This window comes from Notamacropus eugenii, chromosome 5 (assembly GCF_028372415.1).
Source record: "Notamacropus eugenii isolate mMacEug1 chromosome 5, mMacEug1.pri_v2, whole genome shotgun sequence".
Lineage (NCBI taxonomy): Eukaryota > Metazoa > Chordata > Mammalia > Diprotodontia > Macropodidae > Notamacropus > Notamacropus eugenii.
Window position 1 is genome coordinate 126,283,534 of NC_092876.1, and position 25,004 is coordinate 126,308,537.

General features: G+C 40.1%; 1 protein-coding gene and 1 pseudogene across 1 annotated transcript in view; one reads left to right on the top strand and one right to left on the bottom strand.

Moving 5' to 3' along the window:
* The window catches only part of GDPD4 (glycerophosphodiester phosphodiesterase domain containing 4), a 105,621-nt gene that overhangs the window by 68,464 nt on the left and 12,153 nt on the right, over positions 1-25,004 (top strand). The window contains exons 15-22 of the mRNA XM_072615663.1: positions 338-495; positions 10,802-10,949; positions 12,323-12,405; positions 16,663-16,741; positions 16,789-16,928; positions 20,154-20,206; positions 24,163-24,246; positions 24,896-24,961. Coding sequence (XP_072471764.1) covers positions 338-495; positions 10,802-10,949; positions 12,323-12,405; positions 16,663-16,741; positions 16,789-16,928; positions 20,154-20,206; positions 24,163-24,246; positions 24,896-24,961 — 811 coding nt within the window. The remainder of the gene's footprint in view (positions 1-337; positions 496-10,801; positions 10,950-12,322; positions 12,406-16,662; positions 16,742-16,788; positions 16,929-20,153; positions 20,207-24,162; positions 24,247-24,895; positions 24,962-25,004) is intronic.
* LOC140505125 (small ribosomal subunit protein eS24 pseudogene) lies at positions 1,072-1,493 on the bottom strand (annotated as a pseudogene).

Below are 25,004 nucleotides of genomic sequence, written 5' to 3' on the forward strand. Positions count from 1 at the left end.
AAGAATGCTGGCCCCTGGGTCTGCCAGTCACCACTGTGAGTGACAAAGAGTCCCCTCACTTGTCCAGACTGCAGTTCCCTCATCAAGGAAGAGAAAGGTTCAGACTAGACCATTCTAGGGTCTCTTCTAACTCTAAAGCCTATGACTCCATGGAATTTCTTATCTGTCAAATGAGAATTCTAAGATCCAATTTTTTTTTTTTGGCATTGCTGTGAGGATCAAATGTGCTAGTATGTACTAGTATTGGCCCTTCTGAGTCATAACGTCCTTTCTAACAATGCCTTCAGCCATCTCCTGCCAGTGACCTGACAGCTGGCCCCTTCTCTGCTTTTTACAGGTCCTTTGGTTGCCAGGGCAGTTCAGGGCAGATGTTCGAATGATAGCTCCAAGTTACAGACAAGTGGTAGGAAAGAAGTTGCCTCTTCCTGACCTCTTGAGAATGGGAATTAAAGGATTGAACCTTGGTTACAAGGACATAGACAGAAAAGATATCAAGTAAGTGATTTCACAAAAAGGAATGGGGACACCTCTGTTCCTTCCTACCACAAATTTTTCTTATATCTTATTCCTCTGCACCAAAGGATTTAATCTGGGGGTGCATGAACTTGGGTTTTTTCATCATTAACATAGTGATAATTGTATTTCATTATTATTTGTTTCCTTCAGATTCATATGTATTTTATTTTATTTGTATTTTATATGTATTATATTCTGAGGAGCCCTAAGCTTCAGCCAGATTGTAAATGGAGTCCAGGATACAAGAAAGAACCTCTACTCTACACATACCCTTCACTCTAGTCAAGCTATTGTGTTCTCACTTTCAGCTGTCTATGTATTGCAAGGATTTAGTCATCTTATTACGCCTTTCTTCCTTTATGTATCCATTGATCCATCTCACAACTTCCTTTAGGAAGTCTTCATTGATTAAATCAAATCAATCTTCTGATAATTTGAGATATTGTCTCTCATTTGTTTTTAATTTTTGTCTCTGATGTTGATTGTTTTATAGGCTTAGTTTTTTTTGAAGTTTTTACATAGTTTATTTATGCTCTGATGAAAAATTATCTTCATGGATAAACATCTATAGTGCCCTTCATTCCTTCTGTCATGAAATCTCCAGCTCACTTTTTGCCTTTGCAGTACCCCTGAATTTCTTCATTCAGTTCTTGTGTTCTTTTCTCTGCTTTCTTGATGTCTTTTTCTTCTCATACAGGCCATGCCTTGCAAGTCTGTGCTTTGGCTCGTTTTTCTTTGCATAGTCAAGGGAATCATAAATCATGCCAAAGCCTGTTTGTTTTTTCCCAACCAAAATGGGTTTTGAATCCAAAGACAAAAATGACATCTGGAGTTGTCTTGTACATCTTGGCCATTGGAATGTCAGTCTTGGGCACTGTGGCCTTTCCAGGATGAAGGACATCTATTATCATCTGTTTATGGTGAAGAAGTCTGTTTGTCATGAACTTCCTGGTTCTGATGGTTACAGTGTCACTCATTGTGGTGGCCAGCACCTCGAGCAGCAGGAAGAGGAATGGTAGGCTTAGTTTTCTAAGGCTAGGACTCAAAAAGCTATTAATTTCTTCCATGAACTTCTTTTGAGAGAAATGATTATTAATACCCAGTGACTTGGGAAGATTCAAATTTCCTCTCTTTTCTTTTATCCTCATTTCAAGACCTTAGTTTCTGAAGGTTGAGCTAACCTTCTACTCTATCTAGACTCTATGCAGGTGGGGATGCCATTGTCTTCTGTGGAGGTTTGGGTAGGGATAAATTCTTTGAATAGATTTCCCAAGGCTAAGGGTAACTTAGAAGGTAATGACATAACCAAAGTTAATTTGAATAGACTTAGCCCCTCATTGTAATATAAATTTTCTCATTTATTCTTAACCAATCAGAGTTGATTGCCATCCTCAGGAACAGCCGTCTTCCAGTGGGTCTATAAGCTGTGAGGCCTCCGCCATGATTGCCTTTGGTCTAAGTGAGAGAGGGCCAAATGAATATCCTTCTATTAAATGCTGGCATTATTGATAAAAATGATTAAATTGCTCAGAAATTAGAACTCTTGGACCTTCTTAAATTCCACATCTTGCATGGGCCTACCAGGTTGGTACTACCTCAGTCATGGCCCTGTGGTTCAAACAGGCATATTTGGTGAATAATTGGAAGGAGAACTTTATTATCCTTTTCTAATGGAAATTAAAGCAGAATTTATTGACTCATTTCAGTAGGAAGATTAGTATCAACAAATTCCATATTCATAAATAAACAATTAGAGCAATATTTGGAGAAATATGAAATAAGTATATAAGTACATTGTATTATATCAGTACACACCTGGAGTATCAGTTTTATGATGATGTTCTGAATTAGGAATTACATTAAAAAACTAGAGTGCCTCCAGAGGAGGGTGATAAGAATATCACGGGAGCAACTAGATAGGAAAGAGTTGAAGGAACTGGGGTTCTTTAGCTGGGAGAAGAGAAAATTTGGTGGTTTTGGGAAGGGAGCAGGGGTAAGATGGTGTGAATGTTATGGTTGTTGCCTTGAAATATTTGAAGGACTCTCTTATATAAAAGAGAATAGACCTGTTCTGTTTGACCCTTGTGTATAGAACTAAGTGATGAGGAGAGGTTATATAGAGAGGCAGGTTTCAGCATAACATAAAGAAAACCTTCCTAAATAGAGCTGATAGTAGAATGGACTGGCTTGAGAAGTGAGACCTCCTGAACTGGAGGCAGGATAAAAGTATGTTAGCAGTATTGTAGGGGGGCATTTCTTTTAAAGGGATCAGGTTAAATGAACCTTTCCAATGCTGAAATCATTTGATTCTATGAAAACCTTGGTTCCCTATCATAATTCAGTTAGAGCTGTTTTCTTTGAAAAAAAGAAATTGTTTTGATCACCAGCTCATACCCCCAAGAACATTTCTATTTGCCAAGCAGAACAGGAAACAGCGAATCTCTCTTATATTTGTAATAAATTCAACATCTTACTTTCAAATCTGTCCAGCTTTTCTGTGTTCCCTTTTGATTATCCTTCTCTTCTCTTCTGTGTGATTTTTAAAATGCATCAATAATTCTCTTTCATTTCTTTTTTTCCCCTCTTTTGGTGACAATATCACCAGCTCCCCTGTCCTTTCCTCTCTAAATTCCTTCTCCAATAAAATAAAAAAATACCATGCTTGTAACCAGTGCACTTAGATAAAACTAATTCACACATCTACTTTATCAAAAAAATGTTTTGTCCTGAATCTTAAAGTCTCCACCCCACTATGAGGAAGTAAGTGGTACGCTTCATCATTGGCCCTCTAAAGTCACAGTTATCATTGCATGAGTTGTCAAGTCTTTCAAAAGTCTTTTTCTTTACAATGTTATTGTTACTGTACTCATTGTTCTGCTGGTTCAACCTATTTAGCAGTACATCAGTTCATATAAGTCTTCCCAGGTTTCTCTGAAACTGTACCTTTAGTAATTTCTTATGGGACAATAGTATGTCATTATATTCATGTACTATGATTTGTGCAGCCAATCCCCAGTTGATAGGTACCACTTTTTTCCCCCCAATTCTTTGCTATGATAAAAAGAGCTTTTTAAAAGATTTTTTTGTAGATAAGGGTTCTATTTTGTTTCCTTTTATCTCTTTGGGGTTTAGACCTAGTAGTGAGTGGTTTCTCTAGTCCAAGGGGTATACATAGTTCAGTGACTTTCAGGACACAGTTCCAAATTGCTTTCTAGAATGGCTAGATCAATTTACAGTTCCACCAATATTGTTTGCCCATTGTACTTTGTTGTTTTCATTTCTGCTCATGTTTGTGGTACGAAGTAGAACCTCAAAGTTGCTTTAAATTATCTTTATCTTCATTCATTCAGCTTCCTTTGAGAACTGCCTGCTCATATCCTTTGATCATTCATCTGTTGGAGAGTTGCTACCATTATTATACTTTTGAATATGTTCTATATATATCTTGGATATCACACTCAATTAACTATTCCTCTTCTAATTTTAATGGAATTTATTTTCTTTTCAATTTTATAAGATAAAAATTGTACATTTTATCTTCTATTATTCACTTTTTCACTTGTTTTGTCATAAACACTTCCCCTATCCATATTTGGGAAAAGTGCCTTCTCTCTTGATCCTCCAATTTGTTTATGATATGATCCTTTTATATCCAGATAGATCATTTGAAGTGTGTATATGTACATATATATCAGAAACAATACGTACATATACACATATATGTATGCATATGTGTATGTGTGCATGATGTGATTTTTTGATCTAGATTTAATTTTTGCCAAATTGTTTTCCAGTTTCCCCAGTATTTTTAGTTGAATAATGAGCCTACCTCAGTAGTTGTGGTAACAGGGTTTATGAAACACTATGTTCATTTGCTACTGTAGGTTGTATACCTAATCTGTTCCACTGATTGGCTTTTCTCTTTTTTAACTAGTATCAAATAGTTTTGAATGATGACTGCTTTATAGTAGAGTATGGCTTGATTTCCTTCTCATTTTTTTTTCATTATTTCCTTTAAGAATCTGACCTTTCATTCCTCCGGATGGATTTTGCCATTATTTGTTTTTCTAGCTCTCTAAAATAATCCTTTGGTAATTTGATTGGAATGACAATGAATCAGTACATTAATTTAGCTAGTACTTTTAAAATTATATTACCATGGCCAAACTATAATCAATTACTATTGTTCAACTTACTTAAGACTGTCTTTATTTCTGTAAAGTGTTTTGTGGTTGTATTCATATCCTGATGACCTTAAAAGAAGAATGGAAAAAGAGGGGAAGATAAAAATACTTGGTGGGGGGGAGTGGGAGAGAGAAAGAGAAAGAAGGTTGGGAATAATTATCTCAATTAGAGTATACAAGTGGACATCTATACAAATAAAGAAGAGGGGGTGAGGAGAATTGATTGACATGAGCCTCATTCATCTAAACTGGTCAAAGGAAGGAAGAATATATACACATGCACACAAACACAGAGTTGGGTATAAAAACACATTTCACTCAAAGGGAAATAGAAGGGGAAGGATAGATTAAAAGAAGCATTAGTCCTAAACAAAACACATTCTAGGGTATACAAAAGTATTTTCAACTCTTTCTGAAGTGGCAAAGAATGAGAATCTAATGGAGTATCCATCGATTGGGGAATGTCTGAACAAGTTATAGTATGTAAGTGCTGCAAGAAATTATAAAGGGGATGGTTTGAGAAAAGCCTAGAAAAGGTTATATGAACTGATACAGAGTGAAGTGAACAGAACCAGAACAAATACAATGGTGGCAACATGGTAAAGACAAACAATTTTGAAAGAATTAGGAATTCTAACCAGCATAATAAACAACGATGATTTCAAAGGACTAATTATTTTTTCCTTTTTTAAAAAAATTATTTTTAAGTTTTTTATTTTTCAACATTCACTTCCACAAGATTTTGAGTTCCAAATTTTCTCCCCATCTCTCCCTAGCACCCACCCCAAGAGATTGTGCATTCTGATTATCCCTTCCCGCTATCTGCCCTCACTTCTATCACACTTCTCCCTTCTCTTATCCCCTTCCCCTCTATTTTCTTGTAGGGCAAGATAGATTTTTTTTTTACCACATTGCCTGTGTGTCTTATTTCCCAGTTGCACGTAAAAACAATTTTTAATATATTTTTTTTAAACTTTGAGTTCCAACTTCTCTCTCTTCCACCCTCCCCACCTATCCCCACTGATAAGGCACAGAATTTAATATAGGTTGTACATGTGTAGTCATGCAAAACACTTCCATAACAGTTATGATGTGAAAGACTATATTTCCCTCCATCATATCCTGCCCACCATTTATTTTATTCTCTCTTTTGACCCTGTACCTCCTCAAAAGTATTTATTTCTAATTACCCCCTCCTCCCATTAGTCCTACCTCCTATCATCTCCCCTAACCCTCCCCTGTTTGTCCCCTTCCCCCCTACTTTCCTGTAGTGTAGATAGATTTTCATATCAAATTGAGTGTGCATGTTATTTCCCCCTTAAGCCAAATCTGATGAGAGTAAGTTTCACTCTCTCTCACCACCCCTCTCTTCCCCTACATTGAAAAAGCTTTTTCTTGCCTCTTTTATGTGAGAGATTATTTACCCCGTTCTATTTCTCCCTTTTTCCTTCTCCCAATATATACTTCTCTCACCCCTTAATTTTGTTTTTTAGATATCATCCCTTCATATTCAACTCACCCTGTGCCCTCTGTCTCTATATGTGTATATATATGTACATATATCTGTATACATATATACATATATGTATGTGTGTATGTGTAATCTCTCCAACTCCCCTAATACTGAGAAAAGTCTCAAGAGTTACAAATATTCTTTGCATGTAGGAATGTAAACAGTTCATCTTTATTAAGTCCCTTATGATTTTTCTTTCCTGTTTACCTTTCCATGCGTCTCTTGATTCTTGTGTTTGAAAGTCAAATTTCTTATTCAGCTCTGGTCTTTTCATCAAGAATGCTTGAAAGTCCTCCATTTTTCCCCTGAAGTATTAACTCAGTTTTGCTAGGTTGGTGATTCTTGGTTTTAATCCTAGCTCCTTTGACTTCTGGAATATCATATTCCAAGCCTTCTGATCCCTTAATGTAGAAGCTGCTTGATCTTGTTTTATCCTGATTGTGTTTCCACAATACTTGAATTGTTCCTTTCTGGCTGCTTGCAATATTTTCTCCTTGACCTAGGAGCTCTGAAATTTGGCTACACTATTCCTAGGAGTTTTCCTTTGGGGGATCTCTTTTGGGAGGCAATCAGTGGTTTCTTTCAATATCTATCAGGGCAATTTTCCTTGATAATTTTTTGAAAGATGATGTCTAGGCTCTTTTTTTGATCATGGCTTTCAGGTAGTCCAATAATTTTTAAATCATCTCTCCTGGATCTATTTTCCAGGTCAGTTGTTTTTCTAATGAGATATTTCACATTGTCTGCTATTTTTTCATTCCTTTGGTTTTGTTTAATAATTTCTTGATTTTTCATAAAGTAATTAGCTTCCATCTGCTCCATTCTAATCTTTAAGGAATTATTTTCTTCAGTGAGCTTTTGGGTCTCCTTTTCCATCAGGTCAATTCTGCTTTTTAAGGCATTCTTCTCCTCATTGGTTTTTTGGATGTCTTTGCCATTTGGACGTCTATTTTATAAGGTGTTATTTTCTTCAGCATTTTTTGGGTCCCCTTTAGGAAGCAGTTGATTCGTTTTTCATGATTTTCTTTCACTCTCATTTCTCTTCCCAATTTTTGCTCTACTTCTCCTACTTGATTTTCAAAATCCTTTTTGAGCTCTTCCATGACCTGAGACCAATTCATATTTGTTTTGGATGTAGGAGCTTTGACTTTGTTGTCTTCTTCTGTTTGTATATTTGGTCTTCCTTGTCACCAAAGTAAGATTCCATAGTCTTATTCTTTTTCTGGTTTTTGCTCATTTCTCCAGTAATTTACTTGACTTTTGAGCTCTTTGTCAAGGTAGTTCTCTGCCTCCAGTGGCCATGGGGGAATGGGGTACTGTCAGCTGCTTGATCCCTCCACAATCTGTGGGCCTACAGCTCCAGAACCAGCTGCTGCCCTTTTGCTGCTGCTGCCTCAGGCTTCCTCCTTGGAGGGCTCCTCTACCCCCTCTGCTGCCCTGGGACTGGGGACCTGACCACTCTACTCTCTCACACAGGTCCATCAGGTTTTTTCTACTGACCCTCCAGAGTTTGGGATTGTGAAGTCTGGAAACCGTCACAGGTGCCAGAGATTCAGTCTTCCAAGGCCTGCTCAGGTCCCATTTGTTCTAGCGTGGGCCATGCTGGACTGTGCTCTGCTCCCAGCACAGCGTGATAGACACTTCCCCTCAACCTTCCAGCCCATCTTCTGCTGGAGCTTTGCCTCACTCCATTATTCTGTGGGTTCTGCAGCTCCAGAATTTATTTAGAGTCATTTTTTACAGGTATTTGGCTGGGCTTGGGGGAAGAGCTCTAGCAAGTCTCTGCTGCTACTCTGCACTCTGCCTTCTTGTTTCCACCCCCCCAAAGGACTAATTATGAAACATGCTACCTACCTCCTGATAGGTGAAGGAGTATAAAATAAGATGTATTTTTTTTTTTGGACATGGACATTGTAGAAATTTGTTTTTCTTGCGTGTACATGTTTAGATCAGCACTTATGTATTTCTTTCTCTCTCAGTTGAGGGAGGACTAGTTAAAGTGGGAATAAGAGAAGGCAGGATTTTGCTGATTGAAAGAAAGAAAATATGTTCATTTAAAAACATTCTGCCTTCAATGAGTTTATAGTCTGCTGGAGGGAATATGTCATGAACACATAAAAGTTTGGCATAAGGTACTCTAGATCCAAGACAATTCCAAAGGGCTTATGATGAAAAATACTTTCCACTTCTAAAGTAAGAACTGATGGAATCTGAATGTAGATCAAAGGATACTTTATTCTTACTTATTTAATTTTCTTGTGTTTTTGTTTTGTGTTCTCTTTCACAATATGACTAATATGAAAATATGTTTTGTGTGACTGCACATGTATAACCTGTATCAAATTGTTTGCCTTCTCCATGAGGGTGAGGAGGGAGAGAATTTGGAACTCAAAATTTAAAAAAAGCTAGAGCAACTAGGTGATACAGTGGATAGAACATGGCACTGGAGTCAAAAGGACCTGAGTTCAAATGTAGCCCCAGACACTTACCAGCTGTGTAACCCTGGGCAAGTCACTTAATCCTGATTACCTCTCAAAAAAAATAAATAATTTTAAAATGCATGTTAAAAATTGTTTTTATATGTAATTGGGAAAAGATAAAACACTAGCAAAAACTTTATCCTTCTGGTTGTTCGCATTCCCTCTCTCCTCAAATTACCTGTTAGTTACTCTGCTATTTACATGTAGCCTTACCCTGCAGAGTGTAAGCTCCTTGAAGTTCTGGTTTGGTTTTTTGTCTTGATACCCCTAATGCCTTGCACTTAGTTGTCATGGAATAAATGATTGTCGACTTGAGATTTTAAAAAAATACATTACTATTGTTTGTTTTTATACAACCTATATTTCTCAAATGATTCCTTCTCAGACAGAGAGCTATCCTTTTTAACTAAGAATAAAAAAGAACAAGAAGACAGTTCAGCAAAACTAACCAACATATCCACCAAGTCCAACCTTGTAGGCATATTCCATATCCATAAGCTCTTACCTCTTCAAAAAGGAGAAGTTCATTTTAATTCATAGCAGTTTTTTGTTACAAACCCACTTGGAGGTGCCTTGGACTATTTAGATTCACATTTTACTTTCAGGCTGTATATTCTGTTGTCATAATTTGTCTTTAGAGCTACATATCTCTTATTAAGCGCTAATGTTTTTCTTTTTACATTTTAAATTTTTATTATTTTGGACCTGACAAACTCCAATAAACAAATACAAAGAACAGAAAAAATTGTATTGCATATGAAACCATTCCTCTCCACTATAAGCTTTCCTTTTTTTAAAAATATATAATTCAGCACATTGGTTTCAAAGTTGTCCTGCATTCCTGTGTCTCCCCTGGACTCCTATTCTTTCTTGAGCCCCCTCTTCACTACAGTGCATTCTTTCAGATGCTTGACTGATACTCTTGTCTTTCCAGTGGCTTCAGAGGGCCAAGGCCCCACAGCCCTTCCCTAAAGCATGGTCTTTCACTAGAGTGAACAGCTGGAGAACAGCTGAAAACACTGAGGTGAAGGGAGGACCTTTCTGAAGACCCTCTCAGTTCTGGCTACGTAGCCAATGGAAAAAGGCTTCTCCCAATCCTATGATTAGCCTACCGTAACCAGTTTCAGAACATCCATGTATTCCCCACAGTCTTTTCAAGGCACCTCTGTTGGCCATTATCACGATTCTTCTAGAGGCAGCATCCAAGTGTCCTCTTTGTGGTGAGATGGCACCTGCTGCCTAGCATCTTCCACATGGAGACTCCATTCGCGGTGCCAGACCCACATTATACTTGATGTAAATCTCTTTTCCCCCCAGTTAGATGTTTCCCTTCCAGTTTAAACAATTTTGATTTTAATTGTGGAAAAACCTTATGTAGTCAGGATTGTCCATTTTATCATCTCTTTTCTCTGTCTCTTTTTTGGTCAGGAATTCTTTTTTCCTGTCCATAGATACCACAGGTCAGTCCTTCCTTCCAAGGCAGCAGTATTCAGTTCAGATTGTTTTATTGCTGTGGTTTCCTTTTACATTGTTATGTGCATTGCATGTTCTTGGTTTTCCATTCTTTGCTTTGTTTCATGGAAATCTCTATGCTTTTCTGTATTTGTCACAGTCATAGTCTTACAGCACAATAATAGTTCATTACACTCGTGTAATGAGTAGGACCTGTGCTATGTACCATTTTCAAATATTTTTATGCGAGTAAAACTGCTTAGAATATTTTGATCCAGTGGTAGCTTTTATAAATATGCAAAAAGAAAAAAAAATCTCAAAAAAGACCTTCTGTCAGTTCCTAGTTCATAGCTCTTTTTGCAATCGTTTAGGAGTGAGGGAATTGGGGGAATAGGGGAATGTCTTACTGACTAAAATCCAAAATCACTGCATCGAGACAAGAGCTGATGAGATCCCCTGTAACTCCTCAGTTCCATCATCTGATGGAAATGCAACATTGCATTTCCAGCTCCTTTATTCTTACTGGGTCTTCATTGTAGAGTCTGTTTCTTTTACTTTGATAGTGGATTTTTAGTGATACCAAAGTTCTGTTTGACCTCTCATTGATGGGAGAAAGAAGGGATTGTCAGTCATTAGAAGTTTTGTTTTCCTTCCAGGAAATATGAAAAATATGGCATCTTCACCAACATCTATGTGATCAATGAGCCCTGGTTATACTCCCTGGCCTGGTGTGCTGGGGTTCACTCAGTCACTACTAATACCATCCAGATACTGAAGAAAATTAAAAGACCATTCTTCTTAATGGTAAGTTAGCTCCCTGCATTGATCTTCCCAACTTGGTGGCACACTAGATAGAGCACCAGCACTGGAGTCAGGAAAATCCAACCTCAGATAATTACTAGCTATGTAACTCTGGGCAAATCACTTAACACTGCTTCAGTTTCCTCATCTGTAAAATGACCTGGAGAAAGACATGGCAAACCATTCTAGTATCATTGCTAAGAAAACCCCAAATGGGCCACAGAGAGTTGGACACAACTGAACAAAATCGATCTTCTCCAGGGGGGTCCATTCTAGCAGATGTTCCCATCAGAGCATCATAAACTCTCCAAGCTAGAAAGGACCTCAAAATTCATTAACTCTGATCCCTGCTTAAAACACACAAAGCCCTTCTGCTTTAACACCTCTGGCGATAGGGAGTTTATTATCTGCCAAAGTAGTCCACTGCATTTTGGACACTTCCAATTAGGAATTCTTTTTTTAAAAAAATATTGAGCTGAAATCTACTATTGTAGCTTCTACCCACTGGTCCTAGTTCTGCTCCCTAGGGTCCAGCAGAATAAGTCTCTCTTCCTCTCTGTGAGTCAGTGTAGTGAGGTGAAAATAGTTCTGGATCAGAAGTTAGAATCATGGGTCAGCCACGTACTCACCATGTGACTTTGGTCAAGTCTTTTAACCACTCTGGACCACAATTTCTTCAAGTCAGATGGATTCATTTCGATGACCTTTAAGCTTTCTTTCAGCTCTAAATCCTATGATTCTGCAATCTCTTTAAATATTTGAAGTCAGTAGTCAAATTTCACTATTTTCTTCTTTGGACCTACACATCCTAGTTCCACCAGTTCTTCATATGGCAGTTTCCACTCCTTTCATTGTCTTACTCATGCTCCACTCATTGAGCTCCAGCTTGGCAATGCCTCTCCTAAAATATGGCATCCAAAACTGAATGAACAGGACAGAGGAAAGCAATGTGTTTATCCTTTTTTTTCCCCCTTTTGGCAGTCAGTGTTAAGTGGCTTACCCAGGGTCACACAGCTTGTAAATGTCTGAGGCCACCTGACTCAGGTCCTTCTGGTTCCAGGGGCAGTGTTCCATCCGCTGTGCCATCTAGCTGCCCCCAATGTTTATTCTTACAGCCTGTGACTGAAATAGCTTTATTGACCCACACCCCTTACAACTGACTCAATATGGAACCCTGAAGACCCTTCCATCCCCACCGCAGGGCCCTGCACACATGAATAGCTCTTCCATCTTGGCTCTCTAGGACTTCTAGAGGCCTGGCATAGCAGCCAGTATAGGACCTGGCAGCCTATCCTCATGGGGGAATCTAGAAGCTCTTTTCTCTATTCCTCTACCCCTGAAAATTTGTGCCCACCTCTGTCTTATTTGTTTTCTAGACGCCAAAGGAGTATATGACAAAGTGGTTGCTGCTGGACTTCATCTCTGCCTTAGTCATTATGGTTGTGTTTTTTTTCCACTGGTAATTATTTCTTAAGATTCCCACTTCTCTGACAAGAATTTCTAGATAGCTGTCACCTGTCTAGTCCAGCCAGAAGTTGGACACTTGGATTTGAACTCTGACTCATAGGTGGCCCTGAAGGCAGAGCCACTGCAAGAGGCCAGAGTTCATCCCTCTGCTGAATGAACCCAACTTTCTTTCTGTGCTGGTGCCCCTGGGTTGCTACCTTCCTGTTCAAGGAAGATGGTACAGTTTTAAAGACATGGGTGGAAAGGCAACTGGGAATGGGCATGGGAGGCATACACATCCTTTCCCAAGTAATCCAGGCTGTATTCAGACAGGCCCCTGTGTGGAACATCTGGGCACCCAGGGCCCAGTTACAGCTTTCTTCACTGGGAATAGAGAGGAAGCATAGTATAATGAATTGAACATTGAATTGTGAAATTAGAGAAGACTTGGGTTCCAGTCCAGCCTCAGACACTTACTAACTGTGGGACAAGGAAATGGCAAGCCAGTCCAGTGTCTTTGTCATGAAGAGTCAGACATGACTGAAAAATGACTCAACAAGGGAATCTAGATGATGGAACTGAGGAATTACAGGAGATCTCATCAGCTCTCGTCTCGATGCAGTGATTTCTCAGATTTGTGTGCTCATCCTCAGCCTCTCTGACTTCTCACATCCCATCCCCAGATGCCTTTTAGACATCTTAAACTCAGCATATTTGAAACCAAACTTATTTTCCCCTTAAACCCTTTCCTCTTCCAAACTTTCTAATTACTGTTGATGGCACCACAAACCTCCTAGTCATCCAGACATGTTACAACCTCAATTCTTTTTTCTCACTACACCCCAATATCCAATATATTGCCAGTTACAACTTCCTACCTTCTCAACAAAAGCCTCCTTGTCTCCCAACACTTATCCTGTCACACCAATGGTCTGCTGGTGGTCTATCCTTCTTCCAGTCTCTCCCTACTTCAGGCCACCGTCAGCTGTCAGGTTTTCCTAAAGAGTCTGACCATGTCACCCTTCAATTCAATAAACTCCAGTGGCTCCCTATTACTTCCAGGTTCAAGTATAAAAAATTTTTTAAAGTCCTCTGGAACCTGACCCCCTCCTACCTTTCCCGTCTCCTTATCTTTACTGCCTCCCCCCTCCCCTAGCGACACTGGTCTCCTTAACCATTTCTCATATAAGACATTCCCATCTTGCAGCTCTGGCCATTTTCTTTGACTTTCTCCCATCCCTGGGACTCCCCGCTCCCCATCTCTGCCTCCTCACTTCCTTGGTTTCCTTCACATCTCAACTAAAATCTCATCTTCTGCAAGAAGCCTTTCTTGATTCCCTCCTCCTCCTTAATGCCTAATGCCTCTCCTCTAAATAAATTGAGCATCTCTAATTTATTCTGTTTATATCTTGTCTAGACATAGTTTCCATGCTGTCTCCCCTGTCAGACTATGATGTGAGTGCCTTGAAATCAGGGATTGTCTCTGCCTTTCTTTGTACCCTCAACACTTAGCGCAATGCCTGGTACATAATAGGTATTTGATAAATGCTGGTTGACTGACTGACTGCCTTAAGAGGATTCTAGGCATAGGGGGACAATCTGTCCAAAATGGGAGATGGAATGCTGTGTACAGTGAATGACAAATAGGCCAGTTTAGCTGCAATACAGGACATGGAGGGGCAAAAATGTGCTACAAAAATGGGTTGGGACCAGATTGAGAAGGACTTCTAAGGAAGTTATATTTATTCCAGAGGCAATGGGGAACTACAGAAGCTTCCTGACGGGGAGAATGGCGTGCTCAGAGATGCACTTGAGAAATGTGCATTTGGCACCTGGTTGGCAATGAATTGGGGAGATGAGAGATTGGGAGCGGGAAGACAAATTAGTAGACTATTGTAATAATTGAGGAAATAGAAACCTAAATTCTGGTGTGTAATTGTGGAGAAGGCTTTCTTAGCTTTTAACCACATAGTTCTGTTCATCTTAAATATCCCAGTTTGGTTAAAATTCCAGAGACAGTATCTAAGAAAATAGGTGTCCAAAGAAACAGTACCTGCTACTATATGTAAATCATTTTCTTAATTCTTACTCCTGATGATCTTTATTTGCAGGAGACATGAAAAGGGGGAAAGACTCCCTAAAATACTCTGCCCCCAACTCCCACTTACACATACTGAAAAAGATAAAAACAAGGAGATATTGTCATTGGTAGATAAAAACCCACTAAAGAAAGCAAGGAGATATATCTTAATTTATAACCTTCTCCTTTGTCCTTCCCACCCCAAACATAACAGGTCTGTAAGGGGTCCTTATTCCCCACTCCACAACTTATTTAAGTATCTAAGTGTTTCAGTGGCCATCTGTCAAGCATTAGCCAGCCACTATGTTTAGTGTCGGACATATGCTTGTCAATTTCAGCTCTGTATCCTTTGGAGAGCAGATGGTTTTAGTTTTGATTACTGAAGAATCAAAAAAGGATGTTGGGAGGCTAGGTTCCAGTCCTAGGTCCCTTACTGGCCACGTGATTTTAAACCCTATTTCTGGACCAAAACTGTACTTTCTCAACTAATAAATCTAAGGCATTTTTTGTCAGTTTTAATCCTACTTGCCACTCTGTGATTCTTAAAACTATCACCTTCTCATCTTCAGTATTGTCTTCTTCAAACTTTACAGGACATTGCTCTTTCCTGATTTTCTTCCTACCTCTCTGATCACTCCTCAGTCTTCTTAGCTGTCCCTTCTTGCCCTAAGTGTGAATGTACTCTAGCTTAAGTGTCACATCTAATAGCCTTTCCTAACTCCCTCCCACACCTCCTGCCAGTTGCTATGGCAATGTAGTGGTTGCCTTGTATACATCTTGCATTTACTTGTGCATGATTTTTGTGTTTGTATACTCAATGCCTAGCACATAGGAGGCTTTTGATGATTATTTAATGAATGAATGAGTGATATGTACAAGAGATGCTGCAGAGGTCAAAATGAGATTTTATTGGTATTGGGATGGATAAAGAGGAACAAAGAATTGAAGATGATTCTGAGGCTGCAAAACTGAGATGTCCAGAAGGATGTCCTTGACAGAAGTAGGGAATGTAGAAAGAGAGGGGCTGGTTTAAAGAGAAAGAGAAGAATCTTGCTTGGGGCACATTTGAGATGCTCAGGGGATACCTAGGTAGATGTGGCAGTTGGTAATTGATGAAACAGTATTAGGACTCAGAAGAGAAATGAGAACTGAATACGTGTCTGGGAGTAATTTGTTATAGGGATGATAAATGGGATCATTTGGTGAAATCCTCAAAATAGGGTAGAGAAAGAAGAGGGCGTTGATCAGAGCCCTGAGAGATGATCCAATAAAATAGGCATATACCACCAGGAAGATTTAAGGGGGTGTAGGGTTGAACCATAATAACAACAACAAAAACCAAGGGAGGAGACAGTGTTTCAGAGAAAAGAGTGATCAGTACCAAAAGAGATGGATTAGGAAGGATGAGGACAGAGAGAAGTCATTGTATTTAGCAGTTAGATCTTTGATCACCTTGGAGAGAACATTTTCAGCAGAGTGATTGCAGTGATGGAATCTTTTGATTGTAAAAGGTTGAGAAGTGAGTGGGAGATGAAGACCTGGGAGAAAGTGAGGGATATATACCTTCTTCTAGGAGTTTGACTATTAGAAGTTTCTTGAGATACAGAATGATAGCTTGAGAGTATGGTAGGTTCAAATGGAAGGTTTTTTTTAAAGAGATTTAAGATTATAGAAAAAAATCAGATGATGAAAGAGGAAGGCTCCTGGAGGAGATGGGATCAGAGACATACACAGGTAGAGGGAGTTGGCCTTGGCAAGAAGAATCATCTATTTTCCTGAAATGGGAGCAAAGGAGAACAGAGTAAGGGGTTGACAATGAAGCCATTTGAGTTATAGCAGTGGGAAGGAAAATGAATTTTCTCAGTAAAATTATATAAAGCTTACCACTCTCCTGAAAGAGGTATGGGAATAGGTGACTTAAAAGAAGGTTTGGAACAGTAGAGCCTATGATAAGAAGTCAACTAGGGAAGAGTTCATTGAAGGCCCAATAAAGATTAGATGACCACTTTGGCCATTTTCAAAGGGAGCAGCCCCTATGGTGAAGGGGCATAACTTTCTGGCCACCACCAACTCCACTAGCTACTGATCTGCTCCATATCTGCCACTGGTGGGCAGGTATACCCAAGAACCCTGGTATAGCAACATCCCTGGGCCCACTGGTCTGCTTCTAGCCAAGTGACCATTGTCTAGGTTGAAGAATTCCCTATGGATAAGGGGCCCCACCATTACTACCACCACCAACTGTCAACCAACTGCCACTGACAGGCAGGTATGCCCAAGAACACTGGAACTCTGAGCAGCTCTCCACAGAGTTAGCTGCCTGGCTCCCAGCCTGGCTCCCAGCACGGCTCCTTTAGCCATCATCCAGGGGAGAAATCCCTGAGGATAAGGAGCCCAACCAACACATCCCCACCATCCCCAACATCAACTACTAAGCAACTACCATGTATAAACAGGTAAGCTCAAGAACTGTGGGAACTGCAGCTTCCCCCTCCCCATATGCCTTGTGTCTAGATTGCCCCAAAGCATCATCATCCAGGGAGGCAACCCTTGTGCAGATAAAGCCTGGTGTCTGTTCCTGTAGATGCTACACCTTCAACCTCCACAGTAGGCTGAGATACTGAAGACCCAAAAAATACCCTTTTGGATGCCAAAATTATTTTCATAGTCAAATGGTCTAACATTAGATACTGATTTTGGCTTTATTAATGAGAATGATACCACAGAAGATACATGATCATCTCCTGCCTTCTTCACAAGGCATTCCTTCCTCCAGATCAAATGCTTCCCATTTACTTTTTTTAAAAATTATTTTGTTTTCAGTCTTCTACAATCACTTCCATATATCTTAGATTATTTTCCCCTTTCTCCTTGCTCCCTCCCTGAGACGGCGTACAATCTTATATAGGTTGTATACATACATTCTTATTAAATACATTTTCACCTTAGTCATGTTGCATAAAACAATTAAAATGAATGGGAGAAACCATAAAACAAGACATAACACAAGAAAATGGTTTGCTTCATTCTGCAATCCAATTCCATAGTTCTTTCTCTGGATGTGGAAGGCATTTTGCAGATCTTATACCATTCCTAACTATCTATATGTGCTCCCCCCTATTAAAATATAATTTTTTTGAGGCTGAGAAGCATTTTCCTACCTTTCTTTGTATCCCCAAAACTTAGTTTGGTTCCTGGACAGCAAATGCTACTGAATGACTGACTGACTTCTTTGTTGCTTTACCCTAGCTGAGACCTAAATGTGCTATATACCTTTTAGACTATGAACTTCTTGAGGGCAGGGGTTGTTTTTTCTGTATGTATTCCAGATCTGAGTATAGTACTTTGTATATAGTGAGTGAATATTTAATAAAAACTCTTATTCATTTATAATACACTTTTATTTGGCCCAACCAACCCAACAAGATAAACTTTTTGGAGGCAGGGACTGGTTCGTTTTTGCCTTTGTGTTTGTCTGTCTAGCACTCAATGCCTTGCACATAAGAGAGAACAAATATTTCTTAAATTAAGATGAATATGAATGAAGGCACAGAGATTGATGACTATTTAGTAATATAGAGGGTAGCAGGCTATAGTAATGCAGTTAGATTAGAACATGTAGTATCTTTAGAAAGGAGCTCTATGAGATGTCTAGAAGAGTAGGTTGTTGAGAACCTTGAAAACTAGACAAAGGAATTTCAGAAGATAATAATGAACATTAAAGGAATTTGAGCAGAGGAGTACAGAAACAAATTTATGCATAAGAAAGATTGCAGTAGTATGGTTTGAAGTGGGGGGCGGGGAATGGAGGCAAATAGACTTTGGAGTGGTTACCACAGTAGGTGATAATAAGGACTTACACTGGCCTACTAACTGTAAGACTAGAGAGGAAGGGATAAATTTGAATGGTGTTGGAGAAATTGAATCAACAGGATCTGGTAACTGATTGAATATGAAAGGCGAGGGAGAGAAAAGAGTCAAAGAAAGCCTCAATATGACCATTATCTTCATAAGACCAGCAGAGAGCATTGATGCCCAGCAAACTTTCTCCAATACAGTCACATTGTCAGCACCATCCCATGCTGAGACCTTTACCCCCCTGGAGTCTCTTTTCCAATGGTTGCTCTGCTAAGAGACTTTAGAGATCATCTGATCTTTCCCCTCATTGTATTGATGAGGAAGCTGGAGAGGGAAAATAGCTTACCTGAGATCATACAGTAGATTTGTTAGAGTTGGGACTAGACCTCAGTTCTCACAATTGTCAGGACACTGCTCTTTCTGATAGGGTACAGATTCTGGGAACCTCCTTGAGCTCTCCTTAAATCTCCCCACTTGATCTGGCATTCTCTTGAGTCCCATAAGTTTTTCATCATAGCTATGCCCAAATCTCTGTTATACTTCCCACCTTTGATCCTATCAAAATCCCATTCTCTAGGCTACTGGCCACTCCCATCAAGATCCTCCCTAGATTTTATCTTTATTCATTCCCATCAAGACCTCTAGACACCCCAGGCTACTGACCATTCCCATTAAGACCATCCCTGGAACCCCCCAGACTACTAGACACCCCCCCCCCAATCCCTCCCATGTTCTTTCTGAGATCCATCTCACCTCCATCTAGCTCAGACTCAAACTAGCTCAGATTTTATCTGGCCCACTTGTTAACACAAGCGTTACAAATGCTTAGGCTCCTTAAGAGTCAACCCAATATGGCGAATCTTTAATAAACTTTGTTTTAGTTTGACTGAAAGAAGGCTTGGGTCAAATTCATTTGAGCAAGATCCTGTGTGTTGATATTTTAGGGTCCTAAGTACTCTGAATCTCAACACTTCCATCACACTAGGCTGCTTCCCATGGCTGGGTTAGGCAATGAACTCCTCCTTTCCCATATTACTGGATGCAAATGTTTCAAGAAGACCACCTCCCCAGCTTAAAGCCTCCATGTCAGGGACTTCTCCTGAGGGGCTCACAGTGGGTAGCTCTGCCTGATCCAGGTTGGCACATCTGGCTGTAGCCCAAGTCAGGCTTCCCTCCCCATGAGACTTCTTAAGTCCAACCTCCTGCAGTTGCCTCTGCCCCTTTAGGCTCAACGTGCTGAAAAACTTTATAGAAGAGGGTCCAAACTTGCCTCTTTGGTGATACCTATGAGAGCTAGAATTCGAACCCAAGTCCAAACCCAAATGTAGCATTTCCTCTCAAGCCTTTACTGCCTTTCTCGCTCCTGGTTCTATTTCCTTTAGGTTATTTACAGTTTAGAATTGCTAGCATTTCTGTAGCAAGGTATAAAGTGCTTTGCTATGGTAATCTCATTGATTTACAGTTAAGAGGTGGTAACTGTTCTCACATATTTGAAGGATTGTCAGGGATTAGGCTTTGTTCTTTTTTTTTCTATTCATCACTGAAGGGAACAATGACAGATTTAGGTAAATTTAGGCCTGATATCAGGAGAAGCTTTCTAGTAGAGAGTTGCCCAAAAGTGGACCAGGTTACCTTGAGAAACAGGGGACTCACTCTCTTTGGAGGCCTTCAGGCAGAGGCAGGAAACCACTTCTGGGGTATGTCAGTGCTTGGGGTTTGATGGCCTCTAAAGTCCTTCCCAATGCTGAGATGTAATGATTTCTGGGTGGCCTTGCTTCCATAGCTAAACTGCTTCATTCTGTGACTAATCTGCTTTATTCCAGCTGGAGACAGAAAGGATGGTGTGGTAAATCAGTTGAGAAAAACCCAAGGTCAGGTAGGTAGAGGTGAGAGATTTGTGAGGTGAGTCTGTAGGGCAGCCCCAACAAATGGTCCCAGGTTCCTCTGAGATTCCTTTCCCAGGGACCTCCCATGTCCTGTGCCCCTCCCTGACCCAGTTCACAGCGTCCCCCCTCCCTCACTGCCTCAGTACACTCAGGCCCAGACTGGCTGTAATCGATATCTGATTGATCTTTCTTTCCCTTTTCCTTCACCACCTGTAGCATCATGCCCCATATTTTTCTTCTACCTTGGAGATAGCTATGTGGAGTGGTGGACAAGAGTCCTAGACTGGGAAGACTAGAGCTCAAGTCCCTTCCTTAGCTGTGTGTCTCTGGGCTGCAAAATGAGGATAAAATGAACTCTCCCATAGGGCTGTTGTGAGGATCAAATGAGGTATTTTATATATGCATATGTATAACATATATACATAAACTATATATTTGTGTAATATGAATATATAATATAATATTAGGGGCAACTAGGTAGTACAGTGGATTGAGTGGCAAACATTGAATCTGGAAGACTCCTCTTCCTGAGTTCAAATCTGGTCTCAGATGCTTACTAGCCATATGACCCTGAACAAGTCACTTAACCTTGTTTGCCTGAGTTTTCTTATCTGGAAAATGAGCTGAAGAAGGAAATGGCAAACCATTGCAGTGTCTCTACCAAGAAAACCCCAAATGGGGTCACTAAGAGTCAGGCACGACTGAAAAATATAATATTACATGTATAAATATTTATGTATGCATATATATAATACAACATAGAAATCACATATATGTTTGCAAAATTTAAAGCACCATATAAGTGCTAGCTATCACCGTCACCATCATCATCGTCATCCTCTCCAAAAGAGAGACCTGCCAAGCTATGCAGGGTTCTGTTTACACTTCTTTTGGGAAGGTTAATTTTTTAACAGCACCTTCTCTTACTCTCTGGTTGTTTCAGGTCTCCTCTTCCCAACTCTCACAGTCAAAGGACCTAGTTAAACTCTCAGCTCTCCCCCTTACAGTAGTGATCACAGGCCAATTGCTTCTCTTGGACCTCACTTTCTTCCTTTGTCATAAGAATAAATGACATTTACATAGTGTTTAAACTGTGCATTGCACTCCGCATACTGTTTCATCTGGGCTTTGGACAATCCAGGGAGGCAGAGACTATTGATATTACTGTCCCCATTTTACAGATGAGGAGATGGAATCCCAGATGAGAAATGTGAGATTTGGCTTTGAACCCAGGTCTGCTACCTCACTCTGTCTCTCTTTAGATGTTGGAGTCTGGACTTGAGAATCCCCAGGGTTCCTTCTAACTCTAAACCCTGTGATCCAGTTCATAGGAAAACAGAGACTGTCTTCTAATTCTCTTTCATTGTCTTCTTCTCGAGGCACCTTGTATGTATCCTGTATTTATAGGAAGCTTGACTTCCTTGACACACTCCTTGATTTTTCAACCTTACTTATCCATTTGCTCCTTCTCAACTTCCTTTGCTGAATTCAAACCAATCCAGCTGGCATTTATTAAGCACCTATGGTGTGCGAGGCATTAGGGATACTGAGACAAAATGGAAAAGAGTTACTGGCCCGGAGTTTCTATTCTACTGGGGGGTAGGGAATGCAGCATATAAACAAGTGAAGAAATGTGTGAAAACATTAGGGGAGGAGAGAACACCAACATATATAAGGAATAGAGAAGACTTTCTGTAGAAGTAGGAGCTTATGCTAGCTCCTCAAGAAAACCAGAGATAGTAAGACTTGGAGCAGAAGAGGGAATGCATGGTAGACAAGGGGGATCTGTCAAATAAGAAATCATTAGTAACTTGGGGAAGTGCACTTTCAGTGGAAGGATAAGGTCAGAAGCTGATTGTAAAGGAGTTAAGAAGAGAATGAGAGTAGAGAACGTGGATGTACCTATTATAGACAGCCTTTTTGAGTTTAACAACAAAGGGAACAAGAGATATAAGGCCAATAGTTAGTGGGGATGGGAGGATAAAGTGAGAGTTTTTTCAGGATGGAGGAGACATGGACATGTTTATAGGCAGTACAAAAGGATTCAGTAGATAGGGAGAGATTAAAAATAAGTGAATGAGTGGTGATAACATGGGAGCAATCTGCTGGAGGAGACAGGATGGCATATGGGATCGCTTGAACCAGGAGAGTAAGGCTGTTTTATCAGATGTTTAAAATTTTGTTGGAGGTGTGAGACTGGAGGTCAACAAAGAGGTTGGAACAAGATAGGGACATTTAAGAGTATAGAAATGATAATTAAATCTGTGAGAGCTAATGGAGATCACCAAGTGAAGTAGTATAGAGGGAGAAGAGAAGAGGCCCAGGATAGAACCCCATGTGACATATCTGGTTAAAGGGCATTATTTGAAGATTGCTGGATCACAAAGGAGACAGAGAAGGAGTTGTCAGGTAGAAGGAAAACCAGGAAAGAGCAGCATCCCAAAAACCTAAAGAGAAGAGAGTATTAAGGATAAGAGGATGATCAGTAGTTTCAAAGGCTACAGAGATGTGGAAGAGAATGAGGATTGAGGAAAGACCATTGGATTTGGCAATTAACAGATCACTGATAACTTTGGAGAGAGCATTTTTGGTGGGATGACAAAGTTGGAAGCTGGATCGTAAAGGATTAAGAGTGAGAGAAGAGAAAATGAATGTACGTGTTGTAGATGATCTTTTCAAGGAATTTAGACACAAATGGCTGAAGAATATAGAATTACCATTAGTGGGGTTGGAAAAATTGAGTAAGGGTTTTTTGGAAGATGGGGAAGATATGGGTCAAGGAAGGATTCAATAATAGATAAGAGATTGAAAATAAGTGATAGATCAGGGATGACAGAGAGGGTAGTTTGTTGGAGAAAAACAGAATGGAATAAGTAGGTGGAAGGGTTAGCCTTGGTAAGGAGTAAGCCCCACCCCTTCATGTGAGATAGGAGTGAAGATGGAAAGAGTGGCAGAAAGGGATAGGAAATGAACAAGAGGGGAGAAGAGGGAGCTCACAGTGAATGGCCTCGATTTTTTCTATAAAATATGACACAAAGATCTCATCCAAAGAGATTGAGGCAAGAAGGAGTCATGGGAGGTTTGAAAGAAGCATTGTGGAGAGTGAGTTGATAAGGGAGATATAGTAGGATTGCCTAGCAGCAGCGAGGGCCCTTTGGAGACTATATGATATAAATTTATTGGTAACAGAACAGTTGTGTGATTTTCTCCATCTTTGCTCACCAGCATATAGGTGGGAATGATGGAATGAGCTATCTAGTGCTGAGGCTTGGTCGGGGAGCAGTCAGCAGTGATAAGGAGGCCAGAAACTCAAGAGAAAGAGGGGCAGTATAGAGTTGAACTGGTTCACCAAGTGGTTATGGGGAGGAGAAAAGATAGTGGCTAGTGCAAGGGAGATGGCTTGGGAGAGAACTAATTGGAGGTAACGGTGTGGACAAAGAGTAGGGTCTAGTAAGGGAAGACAGGAAGAGGAAGGTCAATAGATTATGGTCAAGTAAGGGGGTCTGAGAATTCTTGAGCATGAAGGTGGTGCATTTGTGAGTGAAGGCAAGATCAAGGTTATGCTCATCTTTGTATGTGGCAGAGGTGGGTTGGAGGAATAGCTGTTGGGAGGTGAGTAGATAGAGGAATTTATAATTAGGGTGTTTGTGAGAGAGTCATTAAGAGCACTGATTGACTGGCTTATTGCTGGGTTTAGAATTCAGAGATGTGGGTTCAGATCCTAAGCTCTATTACTTTCACCTGCTTAACCTTGGACAGGTCACTTGGTCTTTCTGGTTCCTGAGCTTCTACATCTATGTTCCTGTGACCTGAGGAGGGATGGAACATGTTCATCCCGAGAAGCCCAGACCTGCCGAGCTCTAAATCTATTTCCAAGAGCTCTGATGTGTCTGGGGACTGTTCTTTCAGTCATCCTTTGCTGACTTTTCTTCTCTTTGTCCCCCAGTATTTCCAATGTCCGGGGTTACAGGTATTGAGAATATTGAGAACCAAACCCAAAATAACAATGAAAATCAGGAAGAAATTCCAGGTAAGAAGACAATAAAAATATTGAGCTGGGTTGGGTCCCAAGCCATGGCTGTGTCTCAGTTTTCTCATCTGTAAAGTGAGGATAGTCCTGCCAATCTTTCAGGGAAGCCTAAATTAGATAATATATGTGAAAATGTATGAGGTGATGAAAAATACTATCCACCTCCAGAGAAAGAACTGATGGAGTCTGAATGCAGATCGAAGCGGACTGTTTTTCAGTGTGTGTGTGTGTGTGTGTGTGTGTGTGTGTGTGTGTGCGTGTGCGTGTGTGCGTGTGTGCGTGTGTGCGCGCACGCTGCTTTCTCCTTTGGGTCTGTGTCTTCTTTCACAACATGACTAATATGGAAATATGTTTTGTATGATTGTATGTGTATAACCTATATCAAATTGCTTACTGTCTTGAAGGGAGTAGGTGAGGGAGGGAGAAAATCTGAAGCTCAAAATTTAAAAAAACTGAATGTTAAAATGTCTTTACATTAATTAGGGAGAAAATAAAATATTTTCAAAAAGAAAGAGAATGTATGAGGCCCTGTACAGAATGTGTGTTCCCCTAAGGAAGTGGAATATGCCAGGGACTGATTCCTTCCTCTATGGGAACGTACTGGTTTGCTCCAATGTTGGTTTTTACAACCTCTTTCCTTTCTCCTCAGTATCACCCAGTCCTTCTGACAAAAATACACCAGATTACTGGGATTCTCTCTTAGAAATGAAACTAGGTGAGTAGGTGGTGGGGCTGGAAGAGATATTAGGACTTCTTCT